The 19,110-nt window shown below is 40.2% G+C and overlaps 2 protein-coding genes across 5 annotated transcripts in view; one reads left to right on the top strand and one right to left on the bottom strand.

Moving 5' to 3' along the window:
- Positions 1–11,523, bottom strand: part of IFT56 (intraflagellar transport 56) — a 55,344-nt gene extending 43,821 nt beyond the window's left edge. For all 4 annotated transcript variants that reach the window (XM_069002113.1, XM_069002105.1, XM_069002100.1 and 1 more), the window contains exons 1-4: positions 11,362–11,523; positions 10,882–11,019; positions 10,454–10,546; positions 4,454–4,568 (exon numbers count right to left, since the gene is read on the bottom strand). In XM_069002113.1, the coding sequence (XP_068858214.1) occupies positions 4,454–4,568; positions 10,454–10,546; positions 10,882–11,019; positions 11,362–11,364 (349 nt within the window). In that variant the 5' untranslated portion in view covers positions 11,365–11,523. The remainder of the gene's footprint in view (positions 1–4,453; positions 4,569–10,453; positions 10,547–10,881; positions 11,020–11,361) is intronic.
- Positions 11,524–15,879: 4,356 nt separating this feature from the next.
- Positions 15,880–19,110, top strand: part of GUCY2C (guanylate cyclase 2C) — a 51,107-nt gene continuing 47,876 nt past the window's right edge. Inside the window, exon 1 of the mRNA XM_069002086.1 lies at positions 15,880–15,964. The gene's annotated coding sequence lies outside the window, so the exon portion shown is untranslated. The remainder of the gene's footprint in view (positions 15,965–19,110) is intronic.

Here is a 19,110-nt window from a genome sequence, read left to right as displayed (position 1 = left end):
TTATCCTAAAAAGACTGTTTTTCATAGCAGACTTAACTGCAGCCCCACTTATGTGCACATTTTGTGGTTTAAAAGAACAATTTTAGTTCTTATGTTTTAGTTCTCAGTTTCTTTCTTAATGTAAGCCAACAGCTTCTGAGAGCACTATGCAGGCTTCTAAACACTCGAATCAGTTGCCAGGATCACAGTCCAAGTGTGCCAGGCTGAGAGTCTGTTCTTTGGCCTTTGCAAGGCACAGGAACTGTGAATGCAACATGAGAGTATTAGTTCTTATAATGAAAAAAAAATTGCTATTATTATATATTAAACCAAGATCAGTACTTTAAATCTCATTCTCTCAAGACAAGATTGGCTACCCACAGCACAGAAAACATATGTTCAGCCAATGTATGAGAACACATGCAAAAGGAGTAAACAAAACATCACTTGGCAGCTTCACTATGGGATGACTACAAAACAACAGTAGCTGACTTGGAAGTAACTCTACCTTCACCTCAGAACCAGGAACATTAGTAACTGCAATGTAAGCGGACAACAGGGAAAAAGGAGAAGCCAGAAATATCTGAAAGGAATTTGGAAGAAAGCCCAGAGGATGTAAAATACAACTGTAATGTAAAACCTTCAAGGAAGGATTTTTCTTTATTGCCTTTTTGCTCTACTTCTTAGGTTATATTTGCAGTAATTCTTTCTTATATGACTTTTGATATTCAGATTTATTCTTTCCTGAGAGAATCATAGAATCATAGAATGACTTAGGTTGGAAGGAACCTTAAAGATATCTAATTCCAACCCCCCCTGCCACAGACATGAACACCTTCCACTAGACCAGGTTGCTCAAGGCCCTGTTCAGCCTGGCTTTGAACATTTTGAACTTCTCTGGGCAACCCCTCACCACCCTCACAGTAAAAGAATTTCTTCCTTGTATCTAATCTAAACCTAGTCTCTTTCAGTTAAAAGCCATTCCTCCTTGTCCTATCACTACATGCCTGTGTTAATGATCCTTGTTGAGCTCTCTTGTAAGCCTTGTCTAGGTACTAGAAGGCCTCAATGAGGCCTCCCTGAAGCCTTCTGTTTTCCAGGCTAAAAAATCCAGTTCCCTTTGCCTTTCCTTAAAGGTGCTCCATCCTTCTCATCATCTTGGTGGCCTCTGGACTCACTCGAACAGGTTCATGTCCTTCCCATGCTGGGGACCCCAGAGCTGGATTCACCACTCCAGATGGGGTTTCACCAGAGCAGAAGTGAGCAGAGGGCAGAATCCCCTCCCTCACCCTGCTGTCCAGCTGCTTTGGATGCAGCCCAGGATACTTGGCTTTCTGGGCTGTGAATTCACATTGCTGGGTTATGTCCAGCCTCTTGTCCACCTGCACTCCCAAGTCCTTCTCGGCAGGGCTGCTCTTGACCTGTGCATCCCCAGCCTGGGTTGATACCAGGGGCTGCCCCAACCCAGGTGCAGCACCTTGCACTTGGTCTTGTTGAACGTCTTGAGGTTCTCACAGATCCTCCTCTCAAGCCTGTCCAGATCCCTATGGAGGGCATCCCATCCTTCAAGTGTGTGAACCCCCCTACTCAGCTTGGCGTTATCTGCAAACTTGCTCAGGGTGCACTTGATTCCCTTGTCTGTGTCATTAATGAAGATACTAGATAACATTGATCCTAATACGGACCCGAGGGATGCCACTGGTCACTGATGCCCATTGGGACTCTGAGCTGTTGATCTCTACCCTCTGGATCTGACTGTCTGACCAATTCCTAATCCGCCTAACAGTCTACCCATCAAATCCATATCTATACAACTTAGAGAGAAGAATGTTGTGGGGAACCATGTCAAAAGAAGGTAAATGACATCTGTAGCCCTTCCCTTGCCCACTGATGGAGTCACTCCATCATAGAAAGCCACTAGGTTGGTCAGGCAGAACTTCCCCTTGGTGAAGCTGTGCTGGCTGTCCTGAATCACCTCCCCATCCTCTCTATACCATAAAGTTTAAATTAAGTAACAGCAAGCTAAGAGATCAATTCACATCTATTATAAAATAAAGATAAAACCTTCCTCCACAAGAGATTGTGGACTATATATCTTGTAAGAATACATTAATTACCTCATGGCTTTTTATGATAATTTCCTAATTTTTAAGTATCCTGCATATTTTTCCTCATTAATGGAACAATGGTTAACAATAATTTCCTTAAGCAACAGCAACAGTACATGGCAAGAAGGAACTTGATTTGATTTCTAAATATTTACATGTTTGTGTGGAAAACCTATTCCAGAAAGCTAGCTGATATTTATGTTCCCTTTCATACAGAGATTCTGTCACTGTAGAAATTTAGAATTATAGCTGAAACTAAATTAGTTCTCCTTAATTTGTTTTAGCACTATGCTACTTTCAGGAGCTTAGCAAAGGTGCAGCAATAAACAGTGTGCACTATGCAAGAATTTAGGCAAAATAATCCCAAAATAGCAATGGTAAGTAGCCTACCATTAACACTACCTGTCATTTTTCCTGTGGTACTCAAGGCAGTATTGGATAAATGGTATTCTTCTAAAGCCTTTACCTGTTCAAAGGAAGTATTTTGCTTCTTCAAGGTATTTGAAAAACCATGGAAGAGACCACAAGATGATATGGCCTCAGCAGTCAATACTATATTGCCAACAGCCATCACTGATGCAGTCCTAAGTTGTTAAAAAAAAACCTAAAAGAGGATCTGACTTAAGCAAAAATAAAAAGGTTTAAACTCAATATAGGAAAGATTGAAAGGGAAGTATATCACACTTGGAAGCTTTCAGTGGAGAACAGACAACTGTTACAAATCTACAGCTGTGACTGCTTCCCCACTAAGCTTAAGTAGCCAGAAATCACCAGTATTACAGTACTCACAAGAAAGGTTTAGCACCTCGTTATAAAAACTGGCATGCTGTCCTTCTTAAACAATTACATAAAATCAGGAACTGATGAGGAACTGAACTAATGTGACCACTCAGTTATTTTCTGTTCCCTCCCTCAGCTACACTCCCTCCCACTCTTGCTTTCTTAATATTCCTACCCTTGCCTCCAGCACCCAAGTACCACTAACTGCACCCCCTACTCTGCCACTCACCATACTACTATTAACTAATCTGAAGGGGCATGACAAACATTAACCTTCCCTCACCTCCAGTTCATAGTTAATAAATGTGCATGCCCAGCTGTGTATATGTCACCTCTAGAACGGATCACTGTAATTCACAAGATGTGAAGCGGATGACAATGGCTCCAGCTGGTACAGGATGCAGCTGCTTGCTTCCTCCATGGTTTGTCACAGTGACACCTCAAGTTCTATTGCCCATTTATTTTTAGACTCACTTCAAGTCCTATATTGCAATCTCCAAAGCTCAAATTTGTGGTACATTAAAGATTAAATTACTTGTGAATATCACAAATTTACACACCTCTTTAACAATACAAATCACAAAGCTCTGCATGAGTTTTTTTTATAATTGAAAACAAAAAACGTTTCCAGTTGTGGGATTCAAACTCAGCATGATCTTTCTGAGGATTTTAAAGGGATATAAGAACCTAATTATTTTTTTAAAATGCTACAAAGCTGTCCTTTTGGAAGGCACTACTTCACATCACAAAAAAGTACACAATTATTTTCTTCCTACCCTATTTTCAGCACAAGACAAGAAGACAAATGAAAGAAAGGAGAAAACCCATCCTTCAATAAGAGTTTTATCCTAAGAAGGCAAGAGTCAGAGGCTGACTGAGATACCACTACTATTAATTCTACTTAAAAAGCACTGAGATACTATGGTTATAGAAAACAATATAAATCCCTAAGATACATAGAAAGTGATGGGCAACAAAATTAAACTATAGAAACATTTTTTAGGCAGTAAAAATTGCCTTGGAATCTAATTTCCATTCCTCCTCTTTAAATGATCCCATGCTTGCTCAGATTAAAGTAGTACTGTAATAATGTGACTGTTGAACTTCATCTGCTGAAGAATCAGATACCTAACATCTGACTTACAAGGCAATGAGACCACCTACTAAGTCATTCAAACTATGTAAACAGAACTCTTGTCTTCATCAGGGAGAATGCCGAATTCTCTCAGATGCTTATTTTTTTATAATTTCTCTGGCCTAATTTGCTTCATCTGCACTGGGTCAGAGACATGGAATCAGTCAAAAGAAAAGTAACCTTTTGTTGCTGCTTGGCATATGCTGGGTTTTTAGAAATTAATAAAAGAAATTATTTTCCAGATGCTTCTTTTAGTTCCAGCTGCTCCACATGCCCAAGGTATTCCTAGGAAGGAAACTGCATCATAATTCTCCTGTTAAATGAAAGTTAACAAAACCCCAACCCCAAAAAACTTTGCTCAAAAGTATCATTTATTGCATCCTTTCACTGGAAATGACTTCAAGTGTTCAAACCAATAAGCGGCCTTTTCCAACAGAGTGCTACAGCTCACCTTTCAAAGCCGCTTGTTCTGCTTGCGTGTACATCCCCAGAAAGAAGTACGTACAAGCAAGGTTCACCCAAACATCTGGACTGCAAGTTGGTTGCTTGGTTAAGGCCTCATATTCCTGTAACAGAAGAAAAGTTGATTTTTAAAAAATGCGTGAGAGCACATACTTGTATTAAATATCATTCTTTCTTCCACAATTTTATAATGTATCATTAAATTACTGAGATCAAACAATTTATTCTGAAGTTCACTGCAGTCCTTACAACAAAACGATCATGTTTTAAGCTATGTCCCTACTTCTTTGTTTACAGCAATACAACAGACCACAGGGACAAGCAGTGCCATAAATCATCATGTATGAGCACAACTTCTGTCAATATTGAAGTTAGAGAGATATAAAACATATTTCTATTTTAAATATATTGTTAGAAAAATATTATTTACATATATAAACCCCAATAGATGTAAGTTATAAAGGCGTCAATATAACCGACTTCTGTTGCTTTCCTAAGTTTTCCTCCAGTCAAAGCCTGGGAGCCATAAGCACCAGGGGAATCTCTTTGTGAATACTTACTGAAGCAAGTGCTAAATGTGTTTCTGTAAACCTGTAGGTAGTGTCTTAGTGTATATTAAACCTGTGGAAGTATGTTTTAAGTCTGAGGTTATGCAATATAATAATAACATCAAGTGCAGGAAGAAAATTTTTTGTACTATTAATAACTAAAATAAGTATTTTTAAATAGTGTTTAATTTTATCACATCCTTTTTTAGGTCCTATTTTTGTGCATGTTTTAAGATTACATATTAGTACAGTGGTACATGTATATAATTTATAAATGTATAGGTGTGTGTATATACATTGGGGGTGTATACTCAAAAATTTTTTACTGATGGGGTACAGCAAAAATTGTTTGGAGACCACTGCATTAAAATACAAGCCTGTAAGTCGGTATTGCGCAAATTCAAGATTTCCTTATAGATAAAGATTAGTAATTTGTAGTAAATATTAATAACCTCTTCCTAACTTTACCATTTCCCATTTTAAGATTTACAGCCAACAGCTATAGAACGGCACTAGATACCGGATTCTGGTATTTCTTACACATTCACATTCATTACATATCCTTTAATTCTGCCACATAAACTGCTTCATTTCTTGTTAGTTGTGAAACAGCAAAAACTTAACACTTTAATCTTTCAATCTACCTTTTTTAAACAAAACAAACTTTGCAGCCACTAAACAATTATATTCCTGAGGATAAACTTCTTTTCTCACAGTAACAACAGAGTATTAAACAGGTACTAAAAACAGAGGCAGGGAGATCTCTCAATGCCATTTTTTTTTCCTATGTCACATTTCTGATAAATTACTAGGAGGGACCATCCCAATGGAAGTGCCTACTGCTGGTGCTCCTGCTCTTCATCCAGTCATGGAGATGGGCAGCATAAGGAAAAGCAGGCAAAGTCACATAAGGTGCTCACAAGACCTGCTGAAGGAATGTCATCCATATACTCCAGATCACCACAAGTCATTCATTCCTCCCAGCAAAACAACCCCTTGCTGACTCTGTACTTGTTCTCCAAACATAGGAATTGGAAGTCCCCTCTACCTTGGGAGAGTTTAGCAGATTGAGCCACTGTGGGTGGGAGACTTCTTACCTCTGAGGAGAAGGACAGATATATATACTGCACAAGATAAAATAAGCCATGCCCAAAGGACAGCAAATTCCAAGAAGAGAAATATGCTGACAACAATAAAGTTTAGAGTTTGCAAGCATAAAGAATTTTTTTGTTGTTGCCAAGTAAAAGTAAACTGCACTCCCAAACAGAGAAGATACTGGTAAGGAGCACGCTTAAAAGCCAGCTCAGTCTTGCTAGTACTTCAGGGACTAGCTGTCCAACAATATTTACAATAAATAAAAATATATATAATAAAAATCATCATAATAATGATTAATATAATAAAAAAGAAAACATTCACGTAGAGGCCAACCTTTCCTACTGAGGCCAGTTTACGTAGGCCTGTCACAGAGCTCTGAGAGATAGGCCAGTGCTGTTTATTGGGACCATCTGGAATCTTTCAAAATTCATTCAGATTAAACACACCCAAAGGTCTCTTTCGGATAGGGGTTCAGACAGATTAATTAGAAAAGACAAAGTGCATAAACACAAGTCATGTTCTGGCTTGGCCATTCAAAGCAAGCAATATATAAAGAGTGTTCTAGAAGAACCAACATGAATCTACGGAAACACAGAAAGTAAAAATTAGGACTATTAGTGCTCCTTATCCTGTAGTTCTGGGCCATGTGCCCAGACTATGCTGTTGCCCCTCTCCTCACTGAAAGCCATTCAACATCAGCCTCTCAAAGACTATGTCACAAAAACTTTCCCCCCTCCTCTCCAAGTAAGTCAACAAACTCAAACAAACTAAATACTCTCAAACCTGTCCTAACAGTCAACCTGTGGCATACTTTTGCCATCCAGGAGCATTAACAACTCCTTGCTATTTCACTCTCCTTCCCCTCATGCCCGTATCGTAAGACACATGCAATTTTCCTCAAAAGCAGGCTGCCAGGTTGGTTGCCTACAACTATGGACACGTACTGACAATGTGGAGGGCCAGCTCAATGCCCGCATTATTTATCTGGATTCTCCAAGCCCATAAACAGAGATGCCTAAGACCCAATAAACAAGCCAACATATATGGCTGCTCCACACGTGCTCAAATGAGATACTTATCATAACCTGGCTACAGTGATGAGAAAGAAGCCTAGAGAACTCCCAGAGCTAAAAAATCCGGTTTTTACTTTCTGTCTTCAGCTATCAGGAACTGGAGTGTACCTGTATTCTCACATTTCCCACAGAATTACTCAAGCATGACCAGATACTGCTCATGGATGAACAATTACCCTACTACAGCCCTGTTCCTGCCATGACTTACTATTTGACTAAAATTACCCTGAGCCAAGCCAGCAGGAGGTCTTGTTCAGTGAAGTGGTGGAATGGCTCCTACTACTCTGCCAGGAGGGAAGTGGCAGATTGGAGAGACTGTTGCTGGCTTTATGCAGTTTGTAGGATTTTCACAGAACAATGCATTGAAGGCTCTGGCCCAGAGAACATTCTTTGCTCTCATGTATGCAGCTGATGGGCCAAAATGGCATTACCACGTCCACCAGCTGCACCACGCCAGTATTCTGTGTGCCTAGAGGCAGAGGGTGCAGACTGCAAGTGTGAAACTTGTTCTCGAATCCAACCAAGACATGCACCTGCCCTTGCCAATTCATCTCGTACATTTTTTTAAAGATCTCTAATATATATATATATACACACACAAACATATAGATAAATAATAATAAATCCTCACTTTCTTAAGGCCCCAGCTGATTCAATTTATAAGATTAGGCTTCTCAGAAACAGAATCATTGACCTGATGCTCTAGTTCTGGTACGTGGGTGACACTGGGAAATTTCTCAGAAAAGTTTTAAGATTAGAGCTATGAACAAGTGGCAGCTGCTGAAGAAAGACAGATGTTTTTTTCTTCATTACAGACAGTAGGTGTGGAAGATTCCAGAAAAATAATTAGATGCCACCATCTACTAGGGAAGCTCTGGTTGTCATATGATGCCAGGAAGACCCAAGCTACCCAGTAAAAATAAGTTTGTCCATGAAGGAAGCCAGTCAGTCCCCAAGGAAGCATTGCATGACTACTGGAAGAGTCAAGCCCATTGCAGTACCATTTATAGAGTGGGGTACAGCAGTAGGGATGATCCCACCAGACCAGTGGCAGTGGCATAACCTTTGAGAAAGGCATCTGCTGTTAAGAAAGGGGAAAGTGTGACCCTAGTGAAGCTGAGGTTAGTGCTCTACCTAGAGGGTACCTAACTGTTGTTGTGGTTTGTTGTGCCTGTGAGAAGAGAATGTGAATTCTCTCACATGAATGTGACAGAGATTTTGCTGTCATTCCCTCTGAAGATATTCCTGGAGCTGGATGTCTGTGTGTTTTTCACTTCTTCCCCATTTCTCCCATGACGGCCACCTCCCAAGCTTCTCCAAAAGTTGCTATGCAACCAATACACCTGGCTCGCTATGAAAGTATCATCACTAATAAAAGCATTGAACAGCCTGATTTCTGGAGACCCTCATCAGGGACATGGAATACAAACCATGAACTGTGAATACAGTGACACAGACTATGTATTGCCACTTGCAGGAACACATAGGAGTGTGAATCATTTAGATTGTGTGCAATGTCATTCCGGAGAATTCTGCAGAATCTTTGACCCATAATATTTTATTTACAGTGCTATTGGCACTCCCAAAAGAGTGCTCCAAGATCTCAAGGGTATAGATTATCGAGGAATTTGTCCTTGAGAATACAGCAACAACACCTCTGTAACATAGGAGAAGAGATAACAGCATTTTACACTTCAACATGGAAGCTGGTAACTGAAAGGCAGTTCAGTCTCCACAGTGCAATGAGACCTACAACCTTAGAAACTAAAACTAGAGTGTTCTGTCCCCGAAGAAAGTAGGTTGAGATGCATAGGCTCATTTCTCACTTCACCACAAAATGACAAAGCTATCAGGACTCATCACTGTGCAAAAAACCAGTATTACATCTGAAAAGACAGGCCCTGTGATCTCTCACTTAAAACATACACAAACAATCAAACTACAGATCGCTCATACAAACCTTTTATTGTTCTTTCTTGGGTAGAAAACGTGAAAAAGACTATGTTGCAGTTTTTAAAGGCCTGAATCAACAGCATCACCTAGTGGTGAATCAAACACCACATGCAAAAACTAATTAGAAAAAAAAGGCAGTTGCCTTTTTGTTGAAAGAAACGTAAAGTCTGCTCTGGCTATAAAAGCATCTACTGGGTATTTCAAAAAGCAGAATTTATTTCAAATGTATTTTCAATTTACTTCTTATTTCAAAGAAATTGCAAGTTATTTTTCATTTGTATATGAACACTTTTTTTTTCTAAACTTCCACTCGCTATTAACACCTAATGCCTGGATGTAAATTAACTACAGCAACTGATTGTTCTGTTCATAATATCTAAATTCCAAAAGTCTACACATGAGTATTAATTTACTATGATGTCCTGTACTACTATTCTACATTCTATACTGTGCATACTGTCAATTTGATTCACTGAGCATTTCTAGTATCTCCAACAGATGTTTTTCTCTTCAGTTTTTTAAAGGGCAGAGTGCTTTGTGCCTTTCTTACTTGGAAGCTTTAGAGTATTCACCTCATGGATGCATCTTGTGCATGTGACCATTTATCTAAGAGAGAAAATATCATCATTGTTCTATAATCCATTTTTTTTTATTATTATTTTTTCTAATACTTTAACATCTGTTTTTAATATTGATTCTGGGGAAAGCAAGTTCAAAGACTGCAAAACCAGTTATACTTCCTTTATACATCACAGTGAAGAGACACAACAGAACTCTAAGATGCAAATATTAAAAGGTACATATTTAAACAATTAACATATATTTTAGTGACTTAAAGTTTTTGGAAAATAAGACTGTCTCATTTAGTTGAATTACCTAATACAAGAAAATGCAGAGAAGAGCAATAAAGTACATTAAATGGCCAGGGGCATCAACCTCTAAAGAAAGAATTTTATCATGCATATCACAGATAAGCTACACAGTGAAGACAAAAGCATTATAAAACCTGAAAATCGAAACTGTGGAAACCTAGATGCAAAAAGGATTTAGGACATGAACTATGACATTCAAGAGAACAAATTAAGTTACTGAACCTAGTATCAAGTCAGTAGATAACATTTAAAAAGTTCTATTTTCATAGGCAAATAGCATTTTCTTTTCCAATCCAAACTGCTTTCCACAGCATCTGCCTTATTGCTGTACATTTGTACCTTAACTGGCTAGCAGGGCTGTTCCGTGTTACAGACCATCTTCCTCCAGCTGTCATTGCTTTACCACAACATCCCAGCCTCGGGAAGCAGGACTTCCCCACCTTACCTCCAGAGCTCTCTTGTAGTCACCCAAATGAAACGCACAGTATCCGATCCAAAGGTTGCCATCCTCCTCCTCCTCACCCACGTGCTGTTTAAACTTTGTAGGGAATAAAGAATGTAAGAATTTTGTCAGCTGCCACGGTTTCTAAAGCCGCACAGATAACCAAAGCAATACTAGGCCATCATATATCGCGGATGATTTGACAGCTGTGGATGCTACTGGGGTGGAGCTGCTTTCACATTTCGGAGGGCAGCAGCAGGCAGCCCTCACAGGCCAACCCTGCTCTGTGAAGCGGGGAGCAACAGATGCCGCTGCAGGGCCCCAAGGGTGCGAGAGGGACACAAGGAAGGGGAACGAGTCCTCTCGCCCCGCAGCCCTGAGGGCACAGGGCTGGAAGCGACGACACCGCTCTACCGAGGAAAGCCCGTCACCTCCAGCAAGGCGATCGCGCCGGTGAAGTCCCTCTGGGCCAAGAGTTCCTCCAGCTGTGGCACCTCCTTCCCTTTCTTTTTCCGCCTGTCTCCCGCCGGCGGGGTACCCCCCACGGCCGGCTTGGCCCGGGAGAGCATCTGGGCAGAGAGCGAAGAGGAGCCGGGTCAGAGCGGGCCCTCTCTCGGCGGTGCCTCCCCCGCCGCGTCCCCCGCCCCGCCGCCCCTCACCATCCTGCGATCCCTCACCGCCCCGCCGCCCCTCACCATCCTGCGATCCCTCACCGCCCCTCCGCCCCTCACCATCCTGCGATCCCTCACCTCCCCGCCGCCCCTCACCATCCTGCGATCCCTCACCGCCCCTCCGCCCCTCACCATCCTGCGATCCCTCACCTCCCCGCCGCCCCTCACCATCCTGCGATCCCTCACCGCCCCGCCGCCCCTCACCATCCTGCGATCCCTCACCGCCCCTCCGCCCCTCACCATCCTGCGGCCGGGCCCGGGCTCCGCGCTGCGCTGGCGGCGCCGTTGCCGGGGTAACGGCGGGACGGCGGAAAGCCGCGGCGAACGGGCGCCGGCTGACGACCGGGCCCGTCCCCAGGGTTCCGCCTCCGCTGCGGCGGACGGCGATCTCCGCGGCGGCTCTGTCGGTCAGAACCGCGCTGGTTCCTCCCCCAAACCCCATGGCTCTTCCCCTCCTCGCCTTTGGCCCTTGGCCTGAACATCCGGGTCCCGCACTTGGGTCGCAACAGCCCCATGCAGCGCTACGGATTTGGGACAGAGTGGCTGGAAAGCGGCCACGTGGAAAAGGACCTGGGGGTGCTGGTTGACAGCGGCTGAACATGAGCCAGCATGTGTCCAGGTGGCCAAGAATGCCAGTGGCATCTTGGTTTCTGTCAGATAAAATGTGGCCAGCCCCTGTACACTCGTGAGGCCACACCTCGAATCCTGTGTCCAGTTTTGAGCTCCTCATGACAAGAACGACATTGAGGGGCTAGAGCGTGTCCAAAGGAGGTCAGCAAAGCTGCTGAGCACAAGTCTGGTTGTCCCAAAAAGTTTTTTTTTGCCCTGTGTTCAAGAGGCCAAACCACACAGTGAATCAGGGGGATGGGGAGCAGAAGAATTCGTTTGTCAGGAACAATGCAAATAGCTTGGTCAGCATACCAGAGCAGGAAGAAAAAGATAAGAGACTGCTGATAAGACCAGCGGTGTTGGGGAAGATGAAACAGGAAAGCCTTATAAATATGATTGCCTGACAAAAGATTTTGGGAATATGAAAACTGTAAGCGACATCGAAATGAAAGCCACCTTTGAGATATAAAGTCTTAGTTACTGAACAACTGAAAAACAATGGTATAGCCGGCTGAAGGTAATCCCCTCTTGATTAGACAATACCCTCTGCTTGCAGACAGGTCCAAGGGTCAGAGCAGACCCTTCTAGCTCAGCAGAAGGGGTCCAAGGAGTAGTTTTTAGGAGTTACAATGTAACACTCTATGGTAATGTAATAACTCTTATAGGCTGTATGTAAATGCTATAGGATTTGTACCTTGTATTAGATTGGCTAGGTGATGAATATGTATGAGTTTGTTAGGAAACTTAATGAATATGGAACTTGTAACCCGATAAATACCGAGCTGAATGCAGCTGTCGGCACGCATGATTTTGGAGGAGCTGGAATAAAGCATACCTACTTTACTACTTATTCAGTAGTGGAGTTCTTTCCGCTTTTCAACAGAGTCAAGGTATTTAATGTATTTACAATTCTGCACAGAAAGGCATGCTGGGTGGCAAGTCCACAAAGCCAGCATAACAACTACCAAAACTTTTCATTGTTTATACATTTTAGCAAACAAAGGCATTAAGGTCCATTGTCTGCAAGTTACAGAGTTCTCTTAAAAATCAGTATTATGTCTTCTATTGATTCATGATTCTCTTGCTTTTCATGCTAATTAGTACACATACTTAGCCTTTCTCTTTTTCTGGGTCGGTGTCCGTGAGTCAGTGGTCGTGATTTACCCACTGCCAATGACCTTTTACCCAACTGGGGCTGATTCAGCACAGTTGCTGAGTTATCTTTATTCATTTCTTCCTTATTTTGGGGGTTCTGCCAAATGTCCTTGTGGCCTGTAAATTCTACAATTTTTTTGCCCACTATCAGTGGTACATCCTTATTCCCAAGCTTTGTTAACCTCCCTTTAGGTCTGAGATCATTGAAACATGTCAAGCCCTAAACCTTAACAAGGCAATTCTAGCAACGAGTAATTTGTTTTTCTAACACCTGGACATCACTTAGAGCTTGCTTGTTAGCTGCCCTCTATTTCACAGATTAAATCGCTTTTTGATTAGTCTTGAAAGTATACAAAGATCAAACATCAAAGAACATATTTTCTTAAGAAAATTTTTACATATTCCACATTTTGCAACGTAACAATGAGTGGCTGAAAGAGCCTGGAGAAAAGAAGGCTCAGGTGAGATCTTATTGCTCTCTACAATTATCTGAAAGGGGGTTTTAGCAAGGTGAGGGTTGGTCTCTTCTCCCAAGTGACAAGTGGAAACAGCTTCAAGTTATGTCATTGGACGTTTTGATTGGGTATTAGGAAAAAAATCTTCATTGAAAGGATGATTAAGCATTGGAACAGGTTCCCCAGGGCAGTGGTGGAATCACCATCGCTGGAGTGTTCAAAAGACGTGTAGGTGTGGCACTTAGGGACACGGGGAACTGACAGACCTGCAGTGTTAGGTTGATGGCTGGACTCGATGACCATAGAGATCTTTTCCAACCTTCTATGATAAGAATGTCAGTGCAGAGGACTAAAACATTACTGCTGACAGCTCAACTAACTAAAAAACACATATCCATGGACAGGACTAATGAACTATCTGTATTTCCACCTTTTTGCCTTCCTTGAGAAGAAAAATTTTTTGCACTTTATCAGGAAAATAAAAAACAGCCCTTTTTTTGTATGAATAAATATATCCTGTCATATTCCAATCATCTGTAACATAGACCAGCAGTAAAGAACTGTGTGTTGCTTCTTCAGAGCATGGGTTCCATATTCACTGTGTCCCAATCACTTCAAGATGGCTTTACCCAGGAATGATACTCCCAGCTTGCAACTCTGTCTGAGAGGTTGCTCTGCAAGCAGGAACCACTGGAGCACAACAGCACCGTGCTGGTGTCCCTTCTTGATGAATGTGCTTTCAAATCACAGGCCACAAAGAAGGAAGGTGGATAATCCACTCTCCCACAAAGGATTTCTCTGCAAGAAATTAATTTTTAATTACTTAGTCAAAGTGATAAAGAATGTTTGCCAGTGATTTAGTCTCCCTTTATAGCTCTTGTCTATTATGTAAGGTATTATTTCTGTCAGGAGAAAACTAATTTTCTGTAAATAATTCTGAAATTATTTGTCCTTTCAGAGATTTGATTTCAAGTGGTTTTGTTTTTGTTTTTTTTTTAATATTGTGTGTATGGACTAATTCATATAATACAGATATCTATCCTCTTATCACTTTTCTAGGATTTTCTATTATCTAATAGAAAAATAATTCCAGCAGGCTAGAAGATTGAAGTATTCTCTGTAAGAACCTTGTGAAATCAAGAAAAACATCTAGATTGACAAGGATATTGTAAGATGCATTTCTCTTTCGTATCTTTAACAATGCCTCAGAAGTACTTCAGTTCAAACTGAAAGAAAATAATAGTGGTTGTAAATACCTCAAAGTAATTTTCAGTAGTGTCATAGAATATTCTGGCTCTGTACAGTAAACTAGGAAAACTGAAGATTTTGGGTTGAGACTTTTTTTTTACCATACAAGTGCCAAAGTCTGTTGGGTAAAGAAGGAGAAACAAAAAGCACAAGGTGTCATTGATAAAGGAGTTATACTTTTGACTGAAATGCAAGCAAACAGACAGTACAATTAGGCAAGATTCTTTCATTTTTTAGAGAAAAAGTAACTGAAAATTGCTTTCTTCTAGTTTTTTTTCAGAGATCCTTTCAGAAGATCCTGTTGTTCTAAGGATCAACATAAATACAGCTAAGGTATTGACTCAAATGAAAGAGCTCTCAGCTGCTCCACTGGTTTCTTCAATTTCCAAGTGGCTCCTGAATTTGTATGTCGTGGATCTGAAGCTGGGGAATGCACAAGAGCTAACAGGTACGCAGTGCCAGTGGGTTAGCTGTGGGCACAAGAAAGACACTGTCAAACTGAGATAAAAAGTGATAGCAGCATCAAATTGACCAAAATATTTTTAACATGTTTGGTGTAGAAATTTTTACAAAGATTTAATACAAAGTAGGTGGAGATGTTTTAATCATTTCTTCATATGAAACACTAAGATGACAATTCATAAATTAAAGACAAGAAGTTTGTCTATTCTAGAATAACACTAGAAAACTGCTACAGTTCTTACCTTCACTATTCTTTTAGCCAGTGCCATTATCCTGAGTCTGTGAGCTGTAAAATGATTAATGACCATGTTTATTTCCACACAGAATTGCTGGGAGAATGGGAATTGACTTACACTGATGGCAGCAAAAGGGAAGTCAGACACCCTTGACTAAACACCAAGATAAGCATCAGAGAGTGCAATAAGTGTTTAAATAAAAAATCAGAGCATGGAAAGTGAGGTCTAAGAAAAGAAGAGGAAGGAGGGGAAGGAAATAAAAAAAGGGAGAGAAAGCAAAAGCAAGAAGTGGAAAAAAAATCATCATCATATAACCAAAGCAAGAGGTTAGGACATGACCTTTGCATGAGCAACAATCATGTGCTTCAATTCCCACAATATCTGGGTAAGATCATGTTCCTTCAGTAATGATGCTTCACCATGTTCTGCATCTTGTACCTTTGAAAATGCATCTAACAACATCTGACATCTCAAGATAAATGATACGCAAAAGTGAGAGCAATGAAATGCTCCCCTGCTACAGCTACAAAGGCAATCCCTTGAGAAGAGAAAAGGGGAAATGATCCCTTTAAAAGCAAGGAACTTGAAGAATACTTGCTTCCTTTTTTATGGTGTCAGCAACTTCTGAGTCTTAACCTACCCTGGGTAGACCACCCACGACGAGAGAAGCTGAAACACGTAAGTAAGCATGGATCATGTGTGCCTTTAATGCTTTTGTTCAGCCTCTATTGCCCAGCTCAGGAAGGCAAACAACAGCCATGTCAGTTAAAGACCTCCAAATGGTGACATGAAAATTAATCATTTCTATCTTTATTTGGGAAAGGCAAACTTGCTTTAGTTTTCACTTATGTTTATGTCTGTGATTTTTATGGGTCCACAGGAAACGCACCTTCAGAATTTTTCTGATATTTCCAGCACCCACCTGTCATCAAGATTCAGTCAAGTTAATAAAAAAGCTGTCCTTGTATTTGATTTTAGCATTACATTTCGGTAAGTTTTTAGAAGTTTATGTATGTAGGACCAAAGGAGGGGAGGCAAGACAATCCACTGATCCAGTGTAAGTCAGTCAGAACTGAAAATGCAGCATGGTTAGCTGTGTCCCCACAAACTTATCCAAGCCAGAGAGCCACATCACTACGAGTGCTATGTCCCAAAGAATGCAGTTGTACTGGTTCAGGACGTGTGCTGATATATTTGCACAGTGTTCCACTACCATCTGGATTTACAGGATCAAGTGTGCACTAGCTTGAAAATCTCATAACTCCATCCCATCACATAGTATAAACATGTGTAATGTTTAACAAAAAGAGTTTAAAGAAACTGAAGTATATGTCCAAGACAAAAATTATTACATACTCAAGCCATTTACCTTTGTCAAGATAAACAGAACAGATGTTTGCCCATTAAGGATAGCTTACATTTGTCTCTTGACAGAGGTGTATCCTGCTGAGTGTAGAATAGAGGCAAACTGGTACGCTGAAAAGATAAATATGTCCCGTCACTCTGGAAACAAAGTCCTTCAGAGAAAGGAAAGACTTCCTACTATTTATTTTTGTAGTATACAAGTTAGGAGGATAAATAATATTCACATCAGAATGTCTATGTGTTGGGAAAGGGTTAACAGGAAGAAGACTTTCTTAATTGAGCTAGATATTTATGACACAACATATATTAGCTTCATCTTCTGGTATGTGGCAACATAATAGATCAATGGGAAGATGGGGCCACCACCCAAGCTGCTGGTGATATGATGCAATTGCACTTTTCTTATCCTTGTCTGTAGTGTTCCTCTTACTAGATTGGTAACTTCTGATGAGAACAGTCAGTGCTTTGCAGTGTAATTTCATTCTAATCTGTGTCAGCAACTAAATTATGGTAGCAACCTGAACTCTCAATAACCCATGGGAATGGCAGTATTATCATGCTGTACTATCAGGATCATGCATCACATGACCCACATGTTTTTATGTTGGCTTACTGGCTTGTTGCTTATCAGTTGCTGGTTCCAAGGAATAGTGTTTGCAAAATCTTTATATTCTTCTGTAGTAAATGAGAAAGAAAAACAGATCAGTTCTGAAAAGTCAGTATAGCTGCTATGCAGCTGCTATACATGTTTACTATATCCATGTATACAACTGCTACATATGTATACTATACAGCTAAGTTCATAATAATTATTATCTTCTAAGTCTAGATAGTAGAAGTATTGTAAAAATAATTTAAAAGATGGAAAAACATTATTTCATGTCCCTGGTCTCCTCTCTAATATTGAAAGTTAAAGAAGACATCTTTATACTCTCCAGTTGAGACCTATAAGTTACTGACATTAAATAAACACAGACATTACAGAGCTGTATTTTTTTCTTTTCTGTCTGTAACCGTATTTGTGATTCCAGCCTCTAACAAAACTGAGAAAAGGGAAACTGAAACATTTCTATTTTATTTTTCTTCAATCTGATTTTCTAAATCTTTTTAAAGACAGGGTAAAAGCTGTTAAAGCCCCAGACAATCAAAATAATTTGGAATCAGACTGAGTAATACAGGGTAGAACTTGAAAACGACATAGATGTTTTTCAGCATTTATCCTGTTGGCTAAATATGAAGAATTACTACAACATATAATGTCTCATGCATATTTATTATTAAAAATTCTGTATTTTATGGAAACAATGTTCACAGCCTCACATTCAAAAACATAGACATGATAGATTTCAGGCCACTGAAATCAAGGAAATTTATTTTCTAATAAGAACATAAATGCATCTACTGTTCTTTTTATTTATAATATTGTCAGACTTTTTTGTCTCTCCCTTTTTCACATTCCTCAGTTCTGCAATTCTGGAGACTTGCAGCATCTCTTTTATTTTAATGGAACCTCATATTCTTTTGTACTGTCAAAGTTCCTGGCCCTGGTGAAAATAAAAAATAATGTGGAACTGTGAAAAACATGTGCTGATCGTAACAACAGTAATTAAATGACACTGAGAAGTAATTGTAGCAAATATTCAGGGAAAAATTCAATTTTAAAGGACACTGTCAAAATACGTTATTCTGCAAAATAAGACAAATGTATCACAATGCATGTTTCTTTACAAAATAGTGGCTTGAAAAATGCTGTATTGGTTGTCTTTGGTACCAAAGAAATCCAAGACAAGCTGACAATATGTTTGTGTTATCTTCAGATTTATTAGGACTATTGGCACCAACTACTACAAGTAGCAGTTGGACTGACTGGAGGCACTTGATACCTTCACCTACTTCTTTGGCTCTTCTGAGATTTTGGAATTTTCATTCCCTGTATTCTCTCTATTTTCTCCTCTGTGAGTGGTCAAGTGGAAATAATGATTTGTAACTAAGTAAAAAATAAATAGGCTGCATGCCAGTAATAAGATCCTAAAAACGAATGTGGTAAAGGTGTTGGAGATAGTGCATCATTCAGTTGCAATACAATAGGAGCTGATAGGCAAAGGGATTCTGTGGTGCTCAGGCTGGCCTATCATTCCCATTTTTCAGGACTTTCAGACTCTGCACAAAAGAAGAGAAGCCACTGACATTAGAAAAACCCTGTCACATGCCGCATTAAAAAAGGAGTGGAAAATGTTCTATAGGCCATAATCTTACATAGGCTGAGAGAGGAACAAGTCTTTGGAATTTTTTGCTCTTCTTTTTCTCTGAGTGTCCTTGAGTTTTCCAGAAGACTGAGAGAACTTCTCAGAGTAGTTTTAGATCAGGAAGTCAGTGCTGATTATCAGTTGTGAATACACCCTATAATATATAGTTGTTTATTATCCAATAAATCCTAGGGCAGAACAAATACAGTGCTT

The sequence above is a fragment of the Aphelocoma coerulescens genome, chromosome 1A (genome assembly GCF_041296385.1).
Source record: "Aphelocoma coerulescens isolate FSJ_1873_10779 chromosome 1A, UR_Acoe_1.0, whole genome shotgun sequence".
Taxonomy (NCBI): domain Eukaryota; kingdom Metazoa; phylum Chordata; class Aves; order Passeriformes; family Corvidae; genus Aphelocoma; species Aphelocoma coerulescens.
Note: the sequence above shows the minus strand (reverse complement) of the source record. Positions and strands in the feature narration are given on the sequence as shown.